General features: G+C 36.0%; 1 protein-coding gene across 1 annotated transcript; it reads right to left on the bottom strand.

Moving 5' to 3' along the window:
- Positions 1–21791: 21791 nt before the first annotated feature.
- Positions 21792–23306, bottom strand: LOC134744805 (GS homeobox 1-like). Its single transcript, XM_063678717.1, has one exon. It carries the CDS (start codon positions 22996–22998, stop codon positions 22129–22131), a length of 870 nt encoding a protein of 289 aa, XP_063534787.1. The 5' UTR covers positions 22999–23306; the 3' UTR covers positions 21792–22128.
- Positions 23307–25256: the final 1950 nt, after the last annotated feature.

Genomic DNA, 25256 nt, shown 5'->3' with positions numbered 1-25256 from the left:
TATTCAACGATAGTCTATGCCCTTAAATTTGGCGTGTTATTGAAGTTAGTATAATAATTATATGATGTATAATCAGTTCTTCAGCCACGTGCGACGCACGCGCAGCGCGGGCGGCGCCTGAGGCGTCTCGTGTTTGATTCTCGGGTAATGTTCAGTTATTATTGGCAATTATACAATGTCTAAACAGATTGCCAAAATGCGTAAGTCCGCCTTTTGTACTCTTATTATGTGCAGTAAATTTTAAAATAAATAAATACGGACTAATCTAAGTACCTAAGAGCTATACGCGTATTCTATTTGTAATAACAGGTATGTGACATGTGACGTTTCTGGATGAAGAAATGTCGCGTTTGACACTGACAGTGACATTAATCATACCCATACCAATTATTATATTATAACCTCATTTATTCCTTAATTTAAAATACATTACAATATTAAAAATATACATAACAATTCGTAAATAATTTCACGTGCAAAATAGTTTAGAATAGCAATTTCAATTTCATAATGAAAATGAAAATGAAAATATTTTATTTCATTAATAAAATGTTACATTAAAAGGAAGTAGGTTGGGACTTCCTTTTAAGTATATTATACCTGTATCAGGAAGCCCCGCTCCTCCGTAGCAACAAGTAGTATTTAGTTTAACAAAAGCAGAAAGAAAACTTAAGCTAATACAATTTAATCTACATTAAATGTGTGTGTGTGTGTGTGTTTGTGTGTGTGTGTGTGTGTGTGTGTGTGTGTGTGTGTGTGTGTGTGTGTGTGTGTGTGTGTGTGTGTGTGTGTGTGTGTGTGTGTGTGCGTGTGTGAGAGAGTGAGTGAGTGTGTATGTGTGTGTGTAGGTGTATGAGATCGTGTGAGTGCAGGTGGTGAGGTGATGTACTAATCGGCACTTCTTATATATAGGTACTGTAAAGCATAGAACTATGTATCGTACTTTTCTTACACAATGGGTATTTTCGTGGTATTTTCTTATACAATAGGTACTGTAAAGTAAATGTCATATTTTCTTAGACTTATTATATTAAAACTGATAAGTAGGTACTTTAGAGTTTAAGTTAATGTCAACTTAATTTAATATATCGAGCCTCTGTCTCCTCGTAGTTAAGTATTTTAAGCCACTCGGTTAATATTTTTTTACATTTATATAGTTGTAAATTGTATATATTTAGTATTTTGTTTATTTTATTGTACACATATGCAGATTGCGCTCCAAATTGTCTCTTAGCAAATACAGATTTTGTAGTTGATATGGGGGCAACATTATGTTTTCTTCTACGATTTAGCAGCTGTGGGTTAAATGGTAATGTTTGTGTAACATTCATTTTAACAGTAAATATATTAAATATTAATTTAATTATTATCTAGAATTTTAATCAATCTATATTAAACAATTGAATACGATTATGATACGATTTAAAATATACATTTTTTTTTTGTTTTTTTAATTGTTCAATATATTTATGTCATGCAGTTTAATTAAATTATTTATGTACTGAGTTTGAATTAAGGACCTCTCTTCGAGTGAAGGCCTCCTTCATATTATTCCATACATCTCTATCGTTAGCTTTGGACATCCAGTCTTTGAATGAAAGCTTTGGATGCCAAAGACTGGATACCCATACCAAATCCAGATCAAATTCATAATCTGTTATTACAATCAGAATATATCTCCTACCGGGACCGGGTTCACAATATCTGTGCACCTGACCTCGTGACGTCATATCGGCGGTCTGGGTACGGTGTGAAAAAAAGTTTTTTCGAGAAATGTGGAGGTGTAGCGGCAACGAAGATGCTAACCGTACTGTCGCACCGGGGTGTGCGCGGAGAGGTGACAGGGGAAGCGGGAGAGGCGCCACATTCCAGCGAGGTGCACAGATATTGTGACCGGGTTGTAGTTTAAAATAATGTAATACTTATTGAAAAATAAATGAATCTAAATCTAAATCTAAATAATGTGAAAGAATTTATTTCCCAATAATGTGAAGATACATACTTCTTCCTTCTTCCTCGCGTTATCCCGGCATTTTACCACGGCTCCTGGGAGCCTGGGGTCCGCTTGACAACTAATCCTAAGAATCGACGTAGGCACTAGTTTTTACGAAAGCGACTGCCATCTGACCTTTCAACCCAGAGGGGAAACTAGGCCTTGTTAGGATCAGTCCGGTTTCGTCACGATGTTTTCCTTCACCGAAAAGCGACTGATATTTCGTACATAAGTTCCGAAAAACTCATTGGTACGAGCCGGGGTTTGAACCCGCGACCTCCGGATTGAAAGTCGCAATACATAACAATGTAATAAAAAAACTTTAGCGATCATGCTATTCATGCTACATATGTTTAATTTTAAGAAAATCAAATGGTTACGTATGTAAGCTCATTTTTAGTAAACTGCATATGAGTACCTAAATGAAGAATTTCTAAACAGTTCTCGTGTCTGTTATAATGTCGTCATAACTTAAATTTAACCTAAAACAAGAATTTCATGATTAAGGAAGACTCACGCTATGACAGGTGACCCGTGATCACGTGATGCTTTCTATAAAAAACGAAGTGTCGGATGCCTCGGCCCGGACCCGAACCGTTCAAACGTGAGTCATCCTATAAAAGTGTTATATCACGCTCAAAGCATTAGGAGAAAATAAATGATACATACCTATGTACTCGTGCGAGTTAAAGGACAAAAATTATAATACATATAAATATAAAATCATAAGAGATGTTAATACATAACTTCTCTTAGGGTCTTAGGGCGGCCCGCAGTCTGCGCCGGTCCGTCACCGTCAACGCAAGCTCCTGATGATACTCCTCGGTACGGAGTGAAACATGTCGAGCGTTTTTCGACTTAAAATACGTGACTGACCCGTTATTAATATATTTAATATTTCTTTTAGGGCTTTTAAAAATATACTATTTTTATTTTTTTATAATGTTACGAAATGTACCTTATTTTTTAATTAATATAATAGTGTTATTAATGAGTGTTGTTACAATTTAAAAGCCTTAAAAAAAAGTGATTTCACTATTTTTTTAAAAGCAATAAACTACAAAACCGCATTAAAATGGTCGCTTAAAGCTTACTCCAAATCCCTGTCGTTTATTCCGAGCGCCAAATTACGACAAATGATCCGGCGCACTTAATGTCGCACTTAAGCTCTCCAAAAAACCAGATAAACCACAAATCCAAATAAAAACCGACATTAAACGCAATTTCATCGCACAACTAGCTCCCCGCTCTTCCCGGTGACAAAAGATCGACAATTTCACGCAAAGGGGGTCCATGCGGCAAAAAAACCTGTTTTTGTCCAAAAATTTGTCTTTTCCCAGTTATTTATTGGAAAGGGGAGGGTCCAGGAATTTTATTTGGCATAAAATTTATTGTAGAAATGATATAAAAATGGATAATAAGTGGAAAGCGTGACGCCGAGACGGCAAATGACGCGGCAAATGATGTCTGAGCAAAAACGAGCAGCTGGTCGGCGCGCGCAGCCGCCATTTTGCATTTGCTGTCACCCGTCGCATCAAAAACCTTTTTTCCTATACACAAAACGTCATAACAGCCAGTAATACGCGTACAGTAACTTCCATTTTTCTTCTACATTGCAGAAATGTTACTTAGAATCAAAGTTATTTGGATAAATACCAAGCCGCATGTTTAAATTGGTCGTGGTTGGACAACACATTGATAAGCCGTAAATTATTGTAATATGACGTTTATTGATTTTGACTTCAGATTCCGCTTATATGCCGTTTTATTGCCATTGTAGTGACTAGCGGACAAATTCCTTTTAAATTTTAATTTATAGGAAAACTGTCTTGTGTAATCTCTAACAGAGGCAGGGTCGCTGTTTTTCTAAGCGTATAAGGTACTTTACGTACACTTTAGACACACGGCCTGATATTTAATATTTAATAAATGATATTTAATAAAATAAATTTGATATTTAATAAACGTCAAAAATTAGATCTCGATATGATATGGATTGGATCGGTCAGTGTCGAAAGTGACGTTTTTTAAAACGAAAACGCTACTTTTGACACTGACAGATCCTAGCGGACAAATTCCTTTTAAATTTTAATTTATAGGAAAACTGTCTTGTGTAATCTCTAACAGAGGCAGGGTCGCTGTTTTTCTAAGCGTATAAGGTACTTTACGTACACTTTAGACATACGGCCTGATATTTAATATTTAATAAATGATATTTAATAAAATAAATTTGATATTTAATAAACGTCAAAAATTAGATCTCGATATGATATGGATTGGATCGGTCAGTGTCGAAAGTGACGTTTTTTAAAACGAAAACGCTACTTTTGACACTGACAGATCCTAGCGGACAAATTCCTTTTAAATTTTAATTTATAGGAAAACTGTCTTGTGTAATCTCTAACAGAGGCAGGGTCGCTGTTTTTCTAAGCGTATAAGGTACTTTACGTACACTTTAGACATACGGCCTGATATTTAATAATTAATAAATAATATTTAATAAAATAAATTTGATATTGAATAAACGTCAAAAATTAGATCTCGATATGATATGGATTGGATCGGTCAGTGTCGAAAGTGACGTTTTTTCAAACGAAAACGCTACTTTTGACACTGACAGATCCGGTCCATATCGTATCGAGATCTAATTTTTGACGTTTACTAAAATTAGAATCAGGCCGATAGTTAGATTTTAATTTAGGTATGTATGTCTGGACTTACCTTAGCTTGGACTTACATTACTTGTATGATTTATTGATTACTTATTACATATTTCAAAAAAAAAATCTCCTTTATTTATATTTACAAATTACAATTGAATTTGATGTCATTATTTTAGTAAAACGTTTTCTTCATTTTGAGGTAGTCATAGTATTTTTAATTTCTTAAATAAGTAACAACTGGCCGGAGGAAACACGAAATTTGGAGACGTGAAAATTAAGAGAGGCCTTTTCCCAGCAATAGGACACTCAAATCGGCTAATAAGAATAAAAAACCGGCCAAGTGAGTCGGACTCGCGCACCGAGGGTTCCGTACTTTTTAGTATTTGTTGTTATAGCGGCAACAGAAATCACGGTTCATGAGATACAGCCTGGTCACAGACAGACGGACAGACGGACAAACCATGACAGACGGACAGACGGACAGTGGAGTCTTAGTAATAGGGTCCCGTTTTTACGCTTTGGGTACGGAACCCTAAAAATACCGTAAACTTGGTTCTAACTTTACTATCAAACATTACCTTTACTTAACTTTAAATTGCCTTAAGTCTTAACATAAAAGGGTTATGTGACTTACCTTACTTACCGCCAACAAACTGTTTCACATTAGATTAAGGTACTTATAGTGTTATAATTTTTGTTAAATTTTCAATAAAAAAAAAAAAAAAACAACTGTGAAATGTTATTTATACAAAAATGTGACACTTATCTAAACTTAAACCTATTTATACCTGGAACTATTTTTATTAAATATAACTACAAACAAAAATCCATGGTCTCTCGATTGCCTTTTAAAGTTATCCAAAAATTCTCCAGACACCATTAAGCAAACGTTATAAAATTCCAAATTCAAAAGAAAAAACATTACAAATCGCTAAATAGCCAAAATAAGTTCGCTCATACACAACCATTCACCATAGCAAATGTTATCCATTCATTCAGACAATGACACAAGTAGCACTAGAAGATATAAAGGCGACAATATGTCTGGAAAACTTGCAAAAAAGGAGGCATGCATGAAATTCTTTTCTATAATACATTATAAGATAACTGAGGATCTATTTACAAGCATAATTAAATCTCAACCTTAAATTATAACCTATAAAGTATTAAATGCGATGCTTGTCTATTGAAAGCGTATTGTATGACAATGGAGTTCGGAGCCGATTTGTCGCCTCGTGTCAAATGATTTGAATGAATGAATGAATGTGTAAATGAAAGCCGGCAGTTATGCAATCAATTAGAGGGGGCGGGGCTGCCGCGAAGATGCTTTGTTACTACGACATGCATTTAAGAATTTTGTGAGGCTACTAAATGTACGATTTATTATTTCGAAATGGTGTAGTTTTGAAAAAATAATCCACTTATTTTTATAAGAATTATACATATTTCTATCTATATTTATATGTGCATTTTTTTACACAGTATTTTAAAGTAAGGGCAAATCGCCTAGCATGGTACGGGCATGTGACGAGAAAGGTATTAAGAATGAATGTGGAGGGAAGTACGAGGAGAGGAAAACCGAGGAAAAGGTGGATGGACTGTGTGAAAGATGATATGAAACTAACGCAAGTGAATGATGAGATGACGGGTGACAGAGATGTATGGAAGAAAAAGACATGCTGCGCCGACCCCAAGTGAATGGGACAAGGGCAAGCGAATGATGATGATTTTAAAGTTTAAATAATTTGAAGGCTTGGGAATCCTTTTTAGAAGGAAATATAGAATTTGAACGTTGACAGGGCTGCTAGGTGTACCTATTTAATTTTTTGTTTGAATTTATCATTCAGTAATCAGTATGTAGATGACAATAAAGGTGAACCATATGTTGAGGAAAAAGATAAATATAATATAATACGTAAACAAACATTTATCAAATAAGTTTATTTGTCATACCTAAGTTTAAAGTTTTGACTGATTTAAGTATAATTATAAACGTTATTGGTTTATTCAAGAAGTTGAGCTGCACGTTGACACCAGTAAACTAAATTATTTAGGTACTTAAAATTTAATACGCCTATGCAGAATATCGCTCTTCGCCAAATTCATGGCCGCACACACATATTTACAAGCACCCATCTCACGCGTCAAAGATGCCGCTACCTAAATACGGTGATATTTTACACACCACTGGCTTTGTCCCATTCACTCATTCAAACCATTCAGTCATTCATGCTAACTCTAGAATAACTGACTATCGTTCAAACCATGAATGAACGTTGGAGAGGCCATATCGAACGAAAGTATTCAATGAAATGGTACTTTAGAGTAATTTTCAGAGTATGTCGGGTTTTGTGCTATTGTTATAAAGTATGGAATGGCAGCAAGTATATGGGAATATCTGTTATGATTTTTATGTTTCATACTCAAAGTATTTCTATAGGTACGTTAAATATATTTTTATTAAAACTTTTAAATAACTGTCAATTTCCCTAATAAAATGAGTGACAGAATATTACGCACGGTGAACGTCACTCACTTTATCAAGGAAATTGACAGATACAGCGGCTTCAACGCCACTGCAGTAATGTCGCCACTGAAATGAAGCTGCAGTTGACATTCAAATGTCATTTTATTTTTAGAGTTCCGTACTCAAAGGGTAAAAACGGGACCCTATTACTAAGACTCCGCTGTCCGTCGGTCCGTCTGTTTGTCACCAGGCTATCTCATGAACCGTGATAGCTAGACAGTTGAAATTTTCACAGATGATGTATTTCGGTTGCCGTTATAACAACAAATACTAAAAAAGTACGGAACCCTCGGTGCGCGAGTCCTACTCGCACTTGGCCGGTTTTTATTCAAATCATGGCGTTGACAACATGGACTTATCATTTGACATGACGCGCCAGATTCATATGCCTATTTCCGAACACCATTATTGTCCCCTAAACATGACACTGCGCAACGAGTGTGCGCAACTAATTTTATTTTGGCGTATAACATCAGCTATTTAATTTGCTACCACCCTCACTCTGGTCTGGTGACTGGTCCGATAATTAGGGGAAGATTTATTTAGTTTTAGATTAATATTTATTTTGTGGTACCTATCGATGTATTAGGAGTCATAATGACAGGTTGTCAAGATTAAATGTTTTTTTGTTAAAAAAATCAGTTTTGATACTTTCACCACGTCGACAATTTGTCACATGACAACGACAAATTCAGCGTATCTTACATGCTGATTGAGCTGATTCAAGATATGAGGTTAGGTATTACCAAAGATAGATATAACTCCGTAATAGATGGGTACAGTCTAAGGAAAAAACATGCCTCGAAAATCGAGAAAATTTGATTCTCGATCAGAGGGCGCTACTAGCTATGGCCTACTGTCGTATAGATGGCGTTGACGGTTTCGTTTGTTATTTAACAATTTTAACGCATATCAGTGAAAGAACATGGGTCAAAATCATAAAAATAATTAATGCAAAAAAAAAACATTTATCCATATTTAAATACATTTTATCGTATTTTTATAAATCTTCATTTTTAGTTTTAAGGTGTGTCGATAGATGGCAGTGAATTTACTGGGGTTACAAAATTTACTATGACAGTACCGCTCTATCTTATTATATCCTCTTTGGTTTTACTTACCTACCCAGAGATTGTCATTGAATTGATATTCGTCAAGTTTTTGAAATAGGCGCCACAGCAAATCAACATTTATTTATTTTTCTTATTTACAGTTCACGCAAAAACCAAAGAAAAATTTAACCAAATAATTTATTTTCTATGAATACTCAGCTAGTGTCGGACCAAGCTTACTCTGCATGGCAATGACAAAGTGTGGCAATACTGGCAATGTCATCATTCATGCCATACTTCTATGAAAATATGTACAGCGTTTATAATGATATTTCCTGTAGTTCAAATCGGTGCATAGTTAGCTTGGGCGGGGTCAACTATAAGTTTTAGTACGCAACGAGTGCGCGACTAATTTTATTTAGGCGTACAACATCGGCTTTTTAATTTGCGACCACCCTCGTTGACAACCCTTATCTCGATACGCTGGGGATTTGTTTAGTTTTATTCGAGCATTTATTTTATACTTTACTCTATTTTATATTGAATATTATTTATTATTTATTTAAGCCATTTAATTCCTTAATAATTATACACATATTTATATTTCATTATTAAATTCAAAATATAATAATTGTAATACATTAATAAATTAAATTAAATATTATCAAATTATTTAACATGCATGTTTAAGTCGGTAGCGATTTTATACAATATTTTTAATTATTTTTATTATTAAGGACCTCTTGACGAGTAAAGGCCTCCTCCATTTTACTCCACATTTCCTTATCTTGGGCTATTGTTATCCAGTCGTCGCTGACAAACTTTTTTAGTTCTTCAGACTTTCTTTTACCGGGAGGTATTGAATATACAAGTTTCAAATCTTAGTCAATTGGCGTTATTTATAAACGCGTTACTGGCCGAACAAACGATTCATAAAGGGGCCCACAGACTATCAGTCCGCCGGACGATATCGGCCTGTCAGTTGTTCGGAGCTGTCAAATTTTTGTTCTACCTGAGTCAGGTAACCTGACAGGCCGATATCGTCCGGCGGACTAATAGTCAGTGGGCCCCCTAACGAATCGTTTCTTTATCTGTCATTTTGACTTATGTATTCGTAAAAACAGGCCAAGTGCGAGTCGGACTCGCCCACCGAGGGTTCTGTACTTTTTAGTATTTGTTGTTATAGCGGCAACAGAAATACATCATCTGTGGAAATTTCAGCTAGCTATCACGGTTCAGTATCAGATACAGCCTGGTGAAAGACGGACAGACGGACAGCGGAGTCTTAGTAACAGGGTCCCGTTTTTACCCTTTGGGTAGTAGTAGTAGAGCCATTTATTTCAATAAATATTACACTAGTTTACAAAACATGCAGTGGTTTTTGTAAATAGATTTAGTATTAATAATATATTCATAATTTATGCAGTTTAAATTTATACAATTATAAAGATAAGTACCAAATTTCGTTTTAAAATTATTGTTCCATGCATTTTTATAATTTAATTCTATAAGTAATTTAATAATTATTGTATTTATTTATTTTATAAATATTTATTGAGATGTCCATTTGTGGACATAGGCCTCCTCCATCGTGTGCCATGTATTTCTGTCTGCGGCAATTCTTGTCCAGGCTACGCCAGCCACGGCCTCGATGTCGTCCCGGCCTTTGGGTACGGAACCCTAAAAAATGGATAAACCAGGCCCGTTAAGTTTTATTAATAAAGGGATATATCTATAGGTATAAAATCTTCCTTTTTACGATTTTTTGGATGTTTTAAATTTCGAGGCCTTGCCTACAACGATAAGTCGTCAGCAGAAATATTGTAGAGATAATAAAACAATAATATTATTTAATAATCATAATATATGTAACACGTAAGGTTACAAACCATTATAAGGAGATTTCGTTTTTTTTTATGTGATAGCAAACGAACAGACGAGCCGCCTGATGGGAAGAAGTCATCGTCGCCCATTGACATAAGCAACATCACAGGAGCCACTTAAGCATTGCCGACCCTTGAGAACCCTAAATACCCGCTTCTTGAAGAATCCCATGTCGTAGCACAAAGGAAATACTGCCTCCACTCATTCCACATTCTGCACGTTCTGGGAAGAAACGAGCGAGATGCCCGCTTATTCTTGGTATGCCATGTGTCTAAAAAGTGAGGATGAGCTTTGCTCCTTTGGCGGGAGGTGCGGTGATAGAAACGAGACGATGGCACCAGATCATACAGTTCCTCGGAACATTTCCCCATTGTACAGATGGTAGAACATGCAAAGAGAGCCAACGTCTCTCCGAAGACTAAGAGGTTCTAAGCCGTCAGTAAGTTCGGGATTTCGTGTTTCAAATCTTTATCTAGTTTTAATAACAAATATTCCGTGAGACACAGACACATTAAATATATTAATAACGGGTCACTCACGTATTTTAAGTCGAAAAACGCTCGACATGTTTCACTCCGTACCGAGGAGCCGGTCCGTTACCGTCAACGCAAGCTCCTGATGACACTCCTCGGTACGAAGTGAAACATGTCGAGCTTTTATTTAGATACTATAGATTATTATAGACTGAAAGGCATCATGATATTAGTTTTATATATGTAATGATCTTTTTTCCATATTTCCAATATTGTTGTATCCAATTCCTTCCAAAAGGGCAGCGTATATCTGACCCAGACCTCATGCAAATCTCGCAAATCACCAAAATAAATCCTCAACTGATCCATAAAAAATCCTCACACGTAATAAATAATTCATACTTCGTCCTCGGAGCCCACAAAGTAGGGAGAATTTATTTTCTAACTTTTCTTTCAGAAAACTAGAAGAATTTGAAGTATCAAGTGTTGTGAACTTTAGGTATTCACATAAGTGATTCTATTGACTTGTTTTAATATTAGAATTTAGGTATTTTTTTAGGTAGGGTTTTTTTCGTCTGGACGCCCTAGGTACCGCTGGAGAGACGAAGTGCAGAAAGACCTCAGCGAACTCGGCGCCGTAGACTGGACAGAAACGGCTTTGGACAGAGTAGCATGGCGGTCTTTGGTGTCGGAGGCCAAGATCCACTTCGGGTCGTCGCGCCACAGCAGTAAGTAAGTAAGGTATTTTTCTAGCTTTTAGTTTCACTGTTAGGGCTATTCATAAGAGATGGTGCAAGGTGAGCTGTCAATATTTTCATGTTTCTGTAAATCGATGTTTTGGTCGCCCAACTATTTGTCTGTAGGGTCAAGGCGGGAACAGTGGCTCAGCTCAAACAGTGTCTCAGTCGCCCCAATGTCATCTTTATCTCTTTATACTGATGGCACCCTCGCGGGTTAGCGGAAAAACCGGCCAAGTGCGAGTCGGAATCGCGCACGAAGGGTTCCGTACCATTATCTATAAAAACGGCAAAAAAATCATGTTTGTTGTATGGGCTCCCCCTTAAATATTTATTTTATTCTGTTTTTAGTATTTGTTGTTATAGCGGCAACAGAAATACATTATCTGTGAAAAATTCAACTATCTAGCTATCACGGTTCATGAGATACAGCCTGGTGACAGACGGAGAAACAGACAGACAGCTAAGTCTTAGTAATAGGGTCTTTTACCCTTTGGGTACGGAACCCTAAAAATACAGACAATTAAATAGAGACCCAGGTTAGACCAAGCTAAGTTAAGACGTCAAACTTCTATGACATTATGCCGTTTAAATAACACTTGAACTGTCTGGGACATCAAAATCGCTGCCAGTTAATGTACGTGATAAAATCACAGTGGACTAGTTTGTTTCCAATAGCGGCGTTACACTGAAGTGAAACCTCGATAATACGAATCTCAATGTAAATGTCAAAAACTTTGCGTTTACGAATTTTGGTCTTATTTATAAGCGAATTAGAAGAGTGTTTATAGGTTCTCGATCTTCCGTCTTAATCGCCTGTAACTATTTTATATTTACAGTTAGAAGGGTATGTGCCTTTATTATTAAAGATTATTTATTTAGTTTTTAAATAAAATGTGTTTGAAAAGCCTATCGCCCATGGTTACGTAATGATAGGGAATTCGAATTTTCAAGGTTCCACTGTTTTAAGTAAACAGCCAATCATTTCACAACCAAAATCCCATTAAAACAACCAGTTTACACGCTCGACAAAACTGGATTAAATGAATTTCACATCACACCGGAATGGCGGCACTTCCGGCATTACCGGAAGTGACCAAGATTATTACTTTATTAGCCAGTTTAATGGAACTCCTAATGGCTGGGAAATTTGTAATTTTGTGGGTAGTATTATAACGGTCACGCTCGGCCGGCGGAACGAATGGTATCGAATATCGATTGTGGGTTTATTTTTAAATAGAAGTACCTCAAGGTGCGCGAAAGACACCTGTTTGATATAGATATTAAGGCTATTAATAGAACAATAGAAGACGAGTAAAACTGTTCCAAATATTGCAACCGAAAAGACAGCTAAATAAAATGGTGCGGGAGAAATAATTACGCAGCGTCGTCAAGACAAGATCATCCAGAAAAATTAATCTATTTTTAGCCGACTGCGCGACGCAAAGGGTAATGCGCTTACCTACTACGCAAGTAGTTTGCGTTATGTTTTTAACGGATATCGGTCCTTGTGATTTACTAAAATCTTCTAAATTACTATATGTGTTTAAGTGATTCTATTAAAAGTCAAAATATAATTTACAACAGCAAGCAGTACTAAGACATTTATATACTTACTTATCATCTTCAGAATTCTATCTTTTTTTTCGTATTAAATTGTTACTATAAAAATGGCGACCAGAAAAGCAACCCAGCTTACGTTATTGAGTATACTTCCAAAAACCTTTATTTATGTTTGATCCCCACGCATTCCCGCCTTTGCTAAAAGTACATTACACCAAATTGTTCAACTGTCATCTTAACCTAATCTTAACAATCAATAGACTTTAAATATACACTTTTCCTTTCTGTTAATGTCACTGGCAATTGGAAGGCCCCAAGGCTATTTGCACCGGATGCCGAAAGGGTTAGGATCAGAGCAATCCTTTCCTGGTGAGGTTACCAATGGTTTCGGAACGACGGCGAGTCCAACATTCAGAGCGCTGGGTGAATATCATAGAATGGGGTAGAAAAAATAGTATTAATTTCATAGTTTTAAAAGGCCACAATATTTGCACTATTCTTTATTAACTCCAACTGTTCGGGTAACTAGTTAGATTACTATAAATTCACATTTCCTAGTTACTACCAAAATCCCGCATAAAAAATATTATGGCATAAAATTAACTTTTTAAACTCACCCGTTTTAACAATAGGTGGATATTAGGCTACTTTTAGGCTTTAGGCACTCGCGCGACATGATTCGCAGGCGTATATCATGATTATTACCATAGAGTAACTTATACTAGAGCGGTACTGTCATAGTAAATTTTGTAACCCCAGTAAATTCACTGCCATCTGTCGACACACTTTAAAACTAAAAATGAAGATTTATAAAAATACGATAGAATGTATTTAAATATAGATAAATGTTTTTTTTTATTTGCATTAATTATTTTTATGATTTTGACCAATGTTCTTTCAGTGATATGCGTCAAAATTGTTACATAACAAACGAAACCGTCAACGCCATCTATACGACTGTAGGCCAAAACTAGTAGCGCCCTCTGAACGAGAATCAAATTTTCTTGATTTTCGAGGCACGTTTTTTCCTTAGACTGTATCCATCTATTACGGAGTTATATCTATCTTTGTTATTACGCATCAATGCACATATATATATGCATTTATATTATATTTAATGAAACCGATCGTCATTTAAGTGTAGTATTTTATGCAGCTGTTGTGTAAAAGAGGTCAAATAACTTCTACAATTAAAATGCCCTAACATAATAAAAGCAGTGTGGTGAGACCTCACGCTTTTCGTAAACGTTCTCTTAAGTACAGTCACGGGCATAAATATATATACATTCTTAAAGTTTCAACAATATGTGTACGCTCTTACACCTTAGACAATAAAGTCGTGTTCACATATTTTTGAGCCATTTGTCTGGATCGATATTTTTGCCTTCGACTGTACCTATGTCTGAGAGCCTACCATAAAAAACGAAAATCGAAATTTCGTTATCTGCCTCTCTATCGCACGAATATGTAAGAGTGATAGAGAGGTGGATGTCGGAATTTCCATTTTCGTTTTTCGCGACAGGCCCTCTGTTTTCGAGGTTACAATTATGCTGGTTGGTCCAATTGTTTGACTCTGCGTTCGGTAACTAATGGAATACGGTTATCCTTCCGGTTGATTTTGGAATCCCATTCACCGGGTAACGAGATTTGGACAAAAAATATAACATCTCAAATCTTTGGAAGGTAAAATGGCATGTACTGAATGCGTTGGCAAAACTTTTCGTGTTTATTTTTGATAAAACGACTAAATTGCTTAAATAAATATTATCATAATAGTAGTTAAATTCGTGCCATAGCTTTCAATTTTTAATTTTTAATTTATTGTTATTTTGTTTTTAACGAAAATTTTATTACACCTAAAATACTAATGAATTATGTACAATTGAAAGAAAAAATGAATGAAAGCCAAAGAAATCTAGATAAGGAATATTTTAAAACCCTACTTTGCTAAGCCCTTACCGGGTCCTAGTTAGTTATGTATGTACCATAGAGTAACTTATACTAGAGCGGTACTGTCATAGTAAATTTTGTAACCCCAGTAAATTCACTGCCATCTGTCGACACACTTTAAAACTAAAAATGAAGATTTATAAAAATACGATAGAATGTATTTAAATATAGATAAATGATTTTTTTTATTTGCATTAATTATTTTTATGATTTTGACCCATGTTCTTTCACTGATATGCGTTAAAATTGTTAAATAACAAACGAAACCGTCAACGCCATCTATACGACTGTAGGCCAAAACTAGTAGCGCCCTCTGAACGAGAATCAAATTTTCTTGATTTTCGAGGCACGTTTTTTCCTTAGACTGTATCCATCTATTACGGAGTTATATCTATCTTTGGTATGTACCTACCTAGCATTAAGTTGCATGTGAATTTGTGTAAACTGTATCTACTTGGTTGCGAATAAAGATTGAAATTGAAAATAAACAATCTGATAGGTAGGTAAGGTAGGTATTTAATTTATCCCTAAACCCAATACAAGCACTTACATAAAAGTAAACACCAAATCAATCTAATGAAAGCTATTTATTAGGGACCATAAAATACACTCGATCAAAGAAGAAACGGAGCTAAGAGGCAAACTCGAGTTTTTGGTCGAATATGTATGACACAAACACAATAGAAATAATAGTTTTGGTTGTGATTGTGTGACTGATACGTTTATGGGAGCGAGATGTTGTTTTATAAAATGTTTATAGTAAATTTCACAATAAATCTAGATACAATTAATTTAAATTTAGTTTATAGGTAGTTAATTTTTATGTAATAAAAAATTAAAGCGCTGGTGGCCTAGCGGTAAGAGCGTGCGACTTTCAATCCGGGGTCGCGGGTTCAAACCCCGGCTCGTACCAATGAGTTTTTCGGAACTTATGTACGAAATATCATTTGATATTTACCAGTCGCTTTTCGGTGAAGAAAAAACATCGTGAGGAAACCGGACTGATCCTAACAAGGCCTTTCCCCCTCTGGGTTGAAAGGTCAGATGGCAGTCGCTTTCGTAAAAAACTAGTGCCTACGTCGATTCTTAGGATTAGTTGTCAAGCGGACCCCAGGCTCCCAGGAGCCGTGGTAAAATGCCGGGATAACGCGGGAAAGAAAAAGAAGAATTTTAATGTAATATTTGTAACCATATTGTACTAAGGAAATAAATAATCAAATTATTAATTTTATTGTAAAGCTCTTCACGAATAATCTACATAATCGATAGAATAGGAATGTTGACTGTGTTTAAAATAAATTATTTCACACCATGCACGAAATAAAGCTCCAGAAAATTATTAGAGAAACGTAGACAGCAGTTATTTTTTGACACAATTCCTAGACGTAATTTGATTAGTTCATATAAATTCCATTGTAGCTAATCGTTTTGACAGTTCAAAAAAAGGAACTAATTTGACTAGTACGAAAATACACTATTACAATACTTACTCTAAAGAACGGTGTCTTCCAGACAAGTAGTTATAGACGCGCCACTGAGCGACCGGGGTTAAGAGAAAGAATTTTCATATAAAAATTGGGCAGCATAGCATTTTTTCTCTTTCACTCTTATAAATTTCGGTATTTCGCCACCGCCTCCTACCTATGATGCCACCCGGTCGGTGATAAGGACAAAGCGTGGTATTATTTTCTCATTCCTCTTATAGGAATCGCAATAAGACTATTTCTCTATCAAAGAGTGTCAGGCCCTTGCTTCCAGACAATTTATCCCTGGACATATTGTCCATAGCCGCCTTTTTTTTCGGAAATATATTTTGTTTTAGGTATTTTTGTTTACGCTTTTTTTCTGTTTTAAAACAATGTCTAATTAAATGTTTTATGCATAACTGCTAAATAACTGTTATTCGCTCCGTGCATATTTGACTGTTGGCAGCTGCCAAATAGTATTAAGAATCTTCATTGAAGATGTCGCCCCGCAAAAGTTCTTATGTAATACCTTATTATCAATAAATAATGTCTATTATGTCTATGTCTATAATAACAAAACTTCCTTGAGACACAGACATCCATACTAATATTATAAATGCGAAAGTCCGTCTGTCTGTCTGTGTGTTCCCTCTTCACGCTTAAACCGCTGAATCGATTTAGGTGAAATTTGGCATAGAGATAGGTTGAGTCTCTGAGAAGGACATAGGATAGTTTTTATCCCGAAAATCATCCCTTAAGAAAGTAAAAAGCGGGGTGGAATTGAGATAATTAATGAAGTGTCTGCTAATTTGTGTGCATAATATGCTCAAATTGAATAATTGCTATAAGACTTTCCCAGGCGCTATTCTTACTCTAGCTGGGGTTACTAAGTCCACGCAGACGAAGTCGCGGGCAAAAGCTAGTATTAAATATATTAATCATGGGTCACTCACGTTTTTCAACTTAAAACACGTGAGTTACGTTAATACTATATTTAATATGTCTATAATAATATATATTATAGTACCAAGATCCCAATAACTAAAAAAAAACATTCGTATTTTGATTTCTCAAACCGCGGCGTCCCCAAACGGTCTTTCTTCGGTCCTTATAGTCTCAAGTGGCACTCACATTGACAGAGCGTTGTACTGCTATTAATACCGTGGTCTTACTCGTACCTCCATAGACCCTGGGAAAGTACAGTGCTCTTATAAAGAGTCCAGCGAAAAATGGTGCTCGTTTTATTTTTATTTATTAAATCCGTACCTAATTAGCTCCATGCATGAATTTATTTTTATTTTTGGATTCATAATTTATATCGTTGGAACACCGGAAATGATAAAAATACTTTTTTAAACCTTAACATTATTTTATTAAAAAATATTTAAAATGTTGAAAATTTTTGAGCGGTTGAAACGGTCATAATTTTTGGCGCGAATTCGACAGAGCGTGATGACGTCACACGTTGGGCGGCCCAACTGACGTTTGCTACTAATGACACTAATCTGTCTAACGCGTGACGTCCCGTGGCGTTTCGAGCGTTTCGCTCACTAGCTTTTCGCGGGCAAATTTTTGTACTTTTTATTTATAATTTTAAGTAATTAAATGGTAATTTAAAAACGGAAATGCATTTGTAACATGATATAACGGTAACAAACATCCGAATAAAACATATTTCGTTCAAATATAAACTTCATGCATGAGGCTAATTGAGTGAATCAACTGGAATCAACTTTTTCTTGTCACTCGTTACTATGGTTACCTAGTATCCACTTATAATTTATATTATTATTATTTTGTGGTACCAACTACATAATAATTAGTCGCTTTGCAAAATGAGTACTCTACTGAGTTGAGTATGTTATTAGGACAACTGCGTTAAAACACATTTCTTCTATCAACTTCTTCAATTTTTTTCTTTTGGCTGACGGCATAGAAAAATAACAAAAAAACGTTGAATTAATTCACACTAAAATAAATTTTGCTTTGAAACTTTTTAATTTGAACGTCTTAATAATTCTGAAACTTAAAAATGCATTTAAACGACTTCTCTCCGAACTTTTGTAAACTATTATTGGCAAGACTTTTCCACTGGGTTTTATTTTTGAACTTTTCAAACGAAATTGTGCAGTCACCGAAAGGCAATGGCAGCAAAAGCAATCAATATGTTGGTAGAAAACAAACTACATAAGTCAGAATATATTGAGAAATCAACGTTTTATCGCTACCGATTTGTTTAATGTAACAAATATAAAAATTTATATTTAGGTAAGTAATCGCAAACATGTAGCTATATGCGACTAAGTACATATTTAACACTGCACAGTGCACACTTACTGCGCTCAAACATGGCTTTTACTCAAGAAATTAGTAAACTAGGTGCTGGCCTAAAGATAATGGCGTTAGCCAAAGCTGAATTATTAATCCGGTTCGAACCGCCGTACTGATAAAAAGTTTTGATCACTTTTTCATTGTTGATGAAATCTTAGATCAGATTCGAATTGGCGACTTCAGCTATCACCTCCCCTCTTTTTATTGGATAATATACCTAGGTATAGCGTGTTAATGACAATCAAATCAATGTTTCCAGTTCCGACTAGTAAATGTATCTTTAAAGTTTATAGGGTTTAATAATTCATTCTCACCGTGAAAACTGCAAATCAACTTGAAAGAGTTAAATGAAAACATTCGCATCATTTAGCAAACTTCAATTAGATTATCCAACATCCAACGCAACCCTTGTGTGCAGAACTTGTATGAGGTTTAATAATGTCCCTTGGGGTGCACGTGCATCGTGCGAGGGTTGATAATGCACTTTATTAACTTTTTGGTGATACAGGAATCTATGAATCTACCGTTTTTAGAGCTTGCTCCAGTCTGCGACGACAAGACTAAGGGCCTTTTTTTAACCTGACTTGGGCTCTATTGCACTAGGGCAATTAGAGCGGTAGGACCGTGTGGGGGGACGGTAGCAAATCCACCCTTTCGCATCACACGAGACGAGACTGCAACCCGACTGCAACTTGTATGGGAACTGCAAGCCGACGTTGCAGTTGTCGTGCAGTTGCCATATAAATTGCAGTCGGATTGCAGTCCATCTGTATCGGCCCTAAAGGTACTAACTACACCAGTGACTACTTAGAAAAACACAAATCAAATTATTTAATAAAAATAATTAGATTTTTTTCCAAAGTTGTTAAAAATATTAATAAAACTTTGAGTACATCACATTATATGCTTCGAACATTAGCTCTATTTGATTTAAAATGCTCATTTTAAGCAATTTTATCGTTAAAAAGATTCAAAGATTTGTTAAGTTTAGTCACTCGCGCGACATGTTTTGGGAGAGCCTAAGGGTCGGTTGCACCAATATTGTATGGAATATTTCAAAGTAAACCGCCGCGACGCGTCGGGTGACGTTGATCAGTCTGTCAAGTGCACTAATATAAGTCTCCTTTCTCAAGCCCTAAAGAGGCCCACTTACTATCAGTCCGCCGGACGATATCGGCCTGTCAGTTAGAACAAAAAAATTACAGTTCCGAACAACTGATAGGCTGATATCGTCCGGCGGACTGATAGTCAGTGGGCCCCTTAACAGTGCGAGCACCGTTCACGACGTCCGTGCTTCGCGTAGGTACTGTACCAGTGCTCGTGACCGTAAAATTAGTTTAATGTTAGTATGTCTCACGACAGTTTAAATTAAATTTTATCGTTAGCTCGTAAATTGCTAAAAAGTGAGTTGCGATGTTTCGTCCCGGGGCTCCCAATTTATTAGGCTTTGATGTCGGAGTGAGCCTTCCATTAACAAGCAAAAGGGTAAAAAAAATTGCATTGCTCTTTGTATGCATACATTTAGGGAATAGATTTAATATTAGTGCTATTAACTTAGGTGACTTGTTAATGTTTAAAAAGGTCGGTGTAAGGCACCTTTATGTTTTCAAAATAGATACTATACATCACTGTACGTTAGAAAACTCAGTCCCCTGCTGCGTCTGTCTGTCTATATGTTTGTGATGAACTTAAAAACTACTGAACCGATTTTCATGCTGTTTTCACCTATCAACAATAGCGATTCTTGAGGAAGGTTTACTGTATAATTTTATTTAGATTTTGTGTAACACGTGCGAAGCCGGGGCGGGTCGCTAGTATGAAATAATGTAGAGGGTTTGCAATGACAAAATGTGGCCACGTCATCATTAATGTCATGTCTATGAAAATACGTCAAGTTGGTGCCAAGTTAGCTTAGACAGTCTATGTCCTTTTTAGGGTTCCGTACGGGACTCTATAACTAAAACTCCACTGTCCGTCAGTCTATCTGTCCGTCTGTGTCTGTCTGTCGCCAGGCTGTATCTCATGAGCCGTGATAGCTAGACAGTTGAAATTTTCACAGATGATGTATTTCTGTTGCCGCTATAACAACAAATACTAAAAATAGAATAAAATAAATATTTAAGTGGGGCTCCCATACAACAAACGTTTTTTTTTTTTGCCGTTTTTTGCGTAATGATGCGTGCGCGAGTCCGACTCGCACTTGGCCGGCTTTTTATGTTTACTAAGCACTATTGTTTGCCCGCAACTTCATCTGCGTGAAGTGATGTTGATGATTCATAAAATCCTATATCCATATCAAACTATCTCTATAAAACAAAAAAATGGTCAAAGTCGAATACATTCCTATTTATTAGCGAATGCTAATTCGTACTAACTCTGGAAATAAACTAATGGAAAAAAACTTTAAATTAACATTGGTAATTATAAAGTCGCGGCAGAAATTTTTAATTAACTAGTTAATAAATTCGTTTCTAGTTATAAATGAATTTAATTTTGCTCTGGTACGAATTCCCTGCATTATTTAATTTAAACTTGTCCATAATAAAAGTTGTGAGGAGGAATGAAAAATATTTTCCTCCCTCGACTTAAAATTCTTTGTCCTCTTATGACATTCGTTGACATTGGTCCCCTAATAATATCGACATTCCATTAATACCTTTGAAGGGTTTACTGATGTTTCGGCGAAAATTACTTGACAAACTTTCAGTTCCCAAACTATTTATCCCATATTTTTACTTGGGCGAAATTTCATTTAGCAAATTTTCATAATCCAACATAACCTAACCCAACTTAGTACGTCATTTTCATTTCGCAAGTATGGGGTTGGGAAATGAAATGGTTGCGAAGTAGAAACTTGCTAAAATTTCATTTGGGAAATGAAACTGATGCCATAAGTTTGTTGGGAAGTGAAATTTGGCGAAAAATATTTTGGCTAAACGGCGGTATCCCCTTTGAAGACATGCAGAAATCAAACAAATAAAATATTTCAATATAAAATTTATTACGCCTAACAAAGTTTCCATTCGGTACAAAAATATATTTCTACATCGTCTCCCATAAATAATTATTTACAATTCTTAACAATAGGCAAACAAATATCTACAATTTTCCTTAATTTCTAATTCACAGAATTATTCTCCTTATTAGGAAGCTAATTAGCAATTTATATGGTAATATTATCGTTTCATTTTGTTACAAGCTCGGCTTATTGGCTCAAATTATGTCTATAATTATAATAATAAGGTTGTTTAAATAACATGTTTGCAGAATGATCAATAAATCAAAATTGTACCTACTTCAAGTCCATAAAACTTCATTATTATCATTGTCTTATCCCCTTATTCATATAAGTTACAACTTGAGAGGCCTCAGGTAGTTAGTTTACGTTTTATCCCGTTCTTACAAATACATAAGTCAAAATAACTTATAAGACAAACGAATAGCTAATTGAGGCTTGAAGTCTGTTTATAAATAACACCATTAGACTTTTTAGGAATACTTTAAATTTTGAACTTCAAAACTATCGTTATCACTGACTACGTCAATTTGTTCTTGGTCGTTGTCACAACCCGCCTCCGGTTGGGTTTTGGAGCTGCAAGAAGCTTTCGAGCAACAGCACTTCTTAACTCTGCCGTCGGCAGCAGCCGGGGTTTCCTCCTTCTTCAGCTTAACCCGACGGTTCTGGAACCAGATCTTCACTTGTTTCTCAGAAAGTTTCAGTCTTGAAGCGATCTCGATTCTCCTCAATCTCGAAAGATACATGTTCATGGAAAACTCGCGTTCTAATTCCAAAAGTTGCGTGCCAGTGAAAGCTGTTCTGATGCGCTTGCTAGAGTCCTCTTTCAACGGCATACGTTTCAAGTCTTTAGAGTATCCAGGGAGGAGTTCTTCAGGGTGCGCAAGCGGCGGGCTTGGTGTGCCGTTTCTACTGTCACTGGAGAGTGAAGGCGAGCGTTGGCCTTGACTTTTTGAAGGAGAGGTTGCCGCAGACTTATACGGATGATGTAAATACGGCGACACTGATTTCTTCCTTCTGTTGACGTAGTTTATTGGTTCTTGTTCTTCAGTTTTCAAGTAGAACGGTCTTGATTCACTGCGCTCGTATAATTCTGTCTGTGGTAGCTGCTGCATTAAAGGATAACGGAAATTCAGATGCTCTAAGAAAGGTCTGAAGAGTTCAGGCGTCCGAGGCGGGAGACCCAGACCCAGCAAATTGTTTAGATTGCTCGGGTATGGGTACGGTAGGAACTTTGGCCTGGTGTCCATATGTTGCAGCAATGTGTAAGGATTGTCACTAGGCATGTTAGTCTTGTCTTTAGTATCACTGATTAACGTATCAACTAGGAATGATCGAGACATGTTTGTCGCTCGACGGTGGATCTACAACTGGTATCGAAGGGCGATCGCTCCGCAAGTTACAATTACAAAAACTACCCCCACTTAGTGCACCCTATTGTAAATAAACACAATGGGACTCTCGAAGCGTTTTGGCAATTATTTGGCCCGGCCCACCCTTTTGTCGGCCGTCATCCCCAGTGTTAGTGAAAAAAACGCATTGTAATGCGAGTATTTTAGTAGCTATGAATAATTTTGTATGGGACGGTAACATCCCTAATGTCTATCTCATTAAATCCAATTTGGTTTCTGTTTTAGTTGCGTAACCGGTTCTTTAAACGATTTTGGAAACAGTGACGGTTATAAGTAGAGATGTTCTTCAAGTTTTTTTTTACTGATGAAATAATAGTTTAATTTAAAACTGTACCTCTACCATCAGTTGCCAGAGTAAATTTCACTTACTTTAAGTGAATAAACGCGCCGTACGTCACATATTTACGTCGGTTTACGTATTATGTGCCCAACTTCACTCCACTGCAAACGATGCTGACCCTTTCTAAGTATACTAAAAAACAGAGCAAGAATTATATCGGAGTATTGTACAGCGCCTCTAGGTGTCACCTAAAGAACTAAATATCAAACGTATGAGTAAACGGTAAATTACCTATCGAAATCCTTAGCAAACTACCAGTTTTGACATTGACATATTTACTCACGTCTACGCGGTCAACGTAATTTACTTTCTTGTATATATGTATGTGTTTATTGTTAATTTAATATTAATAATATTATTTAAGGTATCATATAATGTTTATAATTCTCTGAATTCAAAATTCTGGGCTAAATCATCAGTGGCGTGCCTAGAGTTTTGGAGTAAGGGAAGCCGAAAGATTATGTTTTCGTAATAACTGTATCTTCACTCTTTGTACTCAAATGAATTTCCTAGCGTATCGAGGCCAGCTAATCATAGCGCACAGGGCATACTCATACTACTACTAGATATAATTTTACAAACATATCAGGGCCTACCGCGAACACCGAAGTTTGCAAGTTGCAGGCAACAACAATCCCTTGTGTTTTGTAAACGGCCGTACAGAATTTTCTCTTATGCGACTGACTTATCTGAGAATACAAAAGTCGTGTGTTGATTTTGGCGCGGAAATGATATCCCGTTTTTCTACAAAGTTTAACGATTTTACCTTGCCTTCGTTGAGTAATACGTGGAAACATCCCTTCCCTTCACAAGAAACGACTTCATCCATAGTTAATGTAGCCACTTTCATAAGTTTTACAAACAAATTAGAGGACAAATTTTATTGTAAGTACAAACGCGTAACTGAACAAGGCCACGTCGACTAAATAATAATATACTTGAAGTTGATTATTAAACACGAACTATGCAGCTAACTTCATACCAAATAAAATTGCTATAGTTTGTCAAACATGAATCTAGATTCATGCTCATTTCAAACATAGACAGAGAGAATCATACTATCTTTGTCTTTCACTGGTACTAGCACCCAAAAGAAAAGGATGAGTATAGTTTTTTTGTTCTTATTTACTGCCAATTTGGTTTAACCAACAATAGTCGGTAAATAAGGCCCCATACGCACGAGAGTTTTTTCAACGCGCGTTAAAAAAGCGTTTGAATGACAAATGGATAACCATGTATGTATTCACACGAAGGCGGTTTTTAAGCGCGGCGCTTTTTAGGGTTCCGTAGCCAAATGGCAAAAAACGGAACCCTTATGGATTCGTCATGTCTGTCTGTCTGTCTGTCTGTCCGTCCGTCCGTATGTCAGAGCCACTTTTTTCCGAAATTATAAAAACTATAATGTTAAAACTTGGTAAGTACATGTATGTTGTGAACTGCATTAAGATTTTCACACAAAAATAGAAAAAAAAATTTAGAACTGAAACTCAATTTTTTTTTTCATCAAACCCATACGTGTGGGGTGTGGGGTATCTATGGATAGGTCTTTAAAAAATGATATTGAGGTTTCTAATATCATATCTTTCTAAACTGAATAGTTTGCGCGAGAGACACTTCCAAAGTAGTAAATGTGTCCCCCCCCCCTGTAACTACACTGTTTAAATACAAAATTAAATACAAAAATACATTGTTTAAATTGTGTAATGTACGGAACCCTCGGTGCGCGAGTCCGACTCGCACTTGGCCGGTTTTTATCGAGCACTGTTCGATTTTCGGCGTTGAGCGTTGGCCGTAAATTGAATTGAGCATACGGAACTCCGTGTATCTGTTCCCACAAGCGTTATAAAAG

This window comes from Cydia strobilella, chromosome 10 (genome assembly GCF_947568885.1).
Source record: "Cydia strobilella chromosome 10, ilCydStro3.1, whole genome shotgun sequence".
NCBI lineage: Eukaryota > Metazoa > Arthropoda > Insecta > Lepidoptera > Tortricidae > Cydia > Cydia strobilella.
The sequence above is the reverse complement of the archived record's forward strand: the minus strand, read 5'-3'. Positions and strand labels throughout refer to the sequence as shown.

Excerpts from the sequence above, each read along its gene's own strand:
- LOC134744805 (XM_063678717.1), bottom strand. The coding sequence starts at position 22,998 with ATGTCTCGATCATTCCTAGTTGATACGTTAATCAGTGATACTAAAGAC.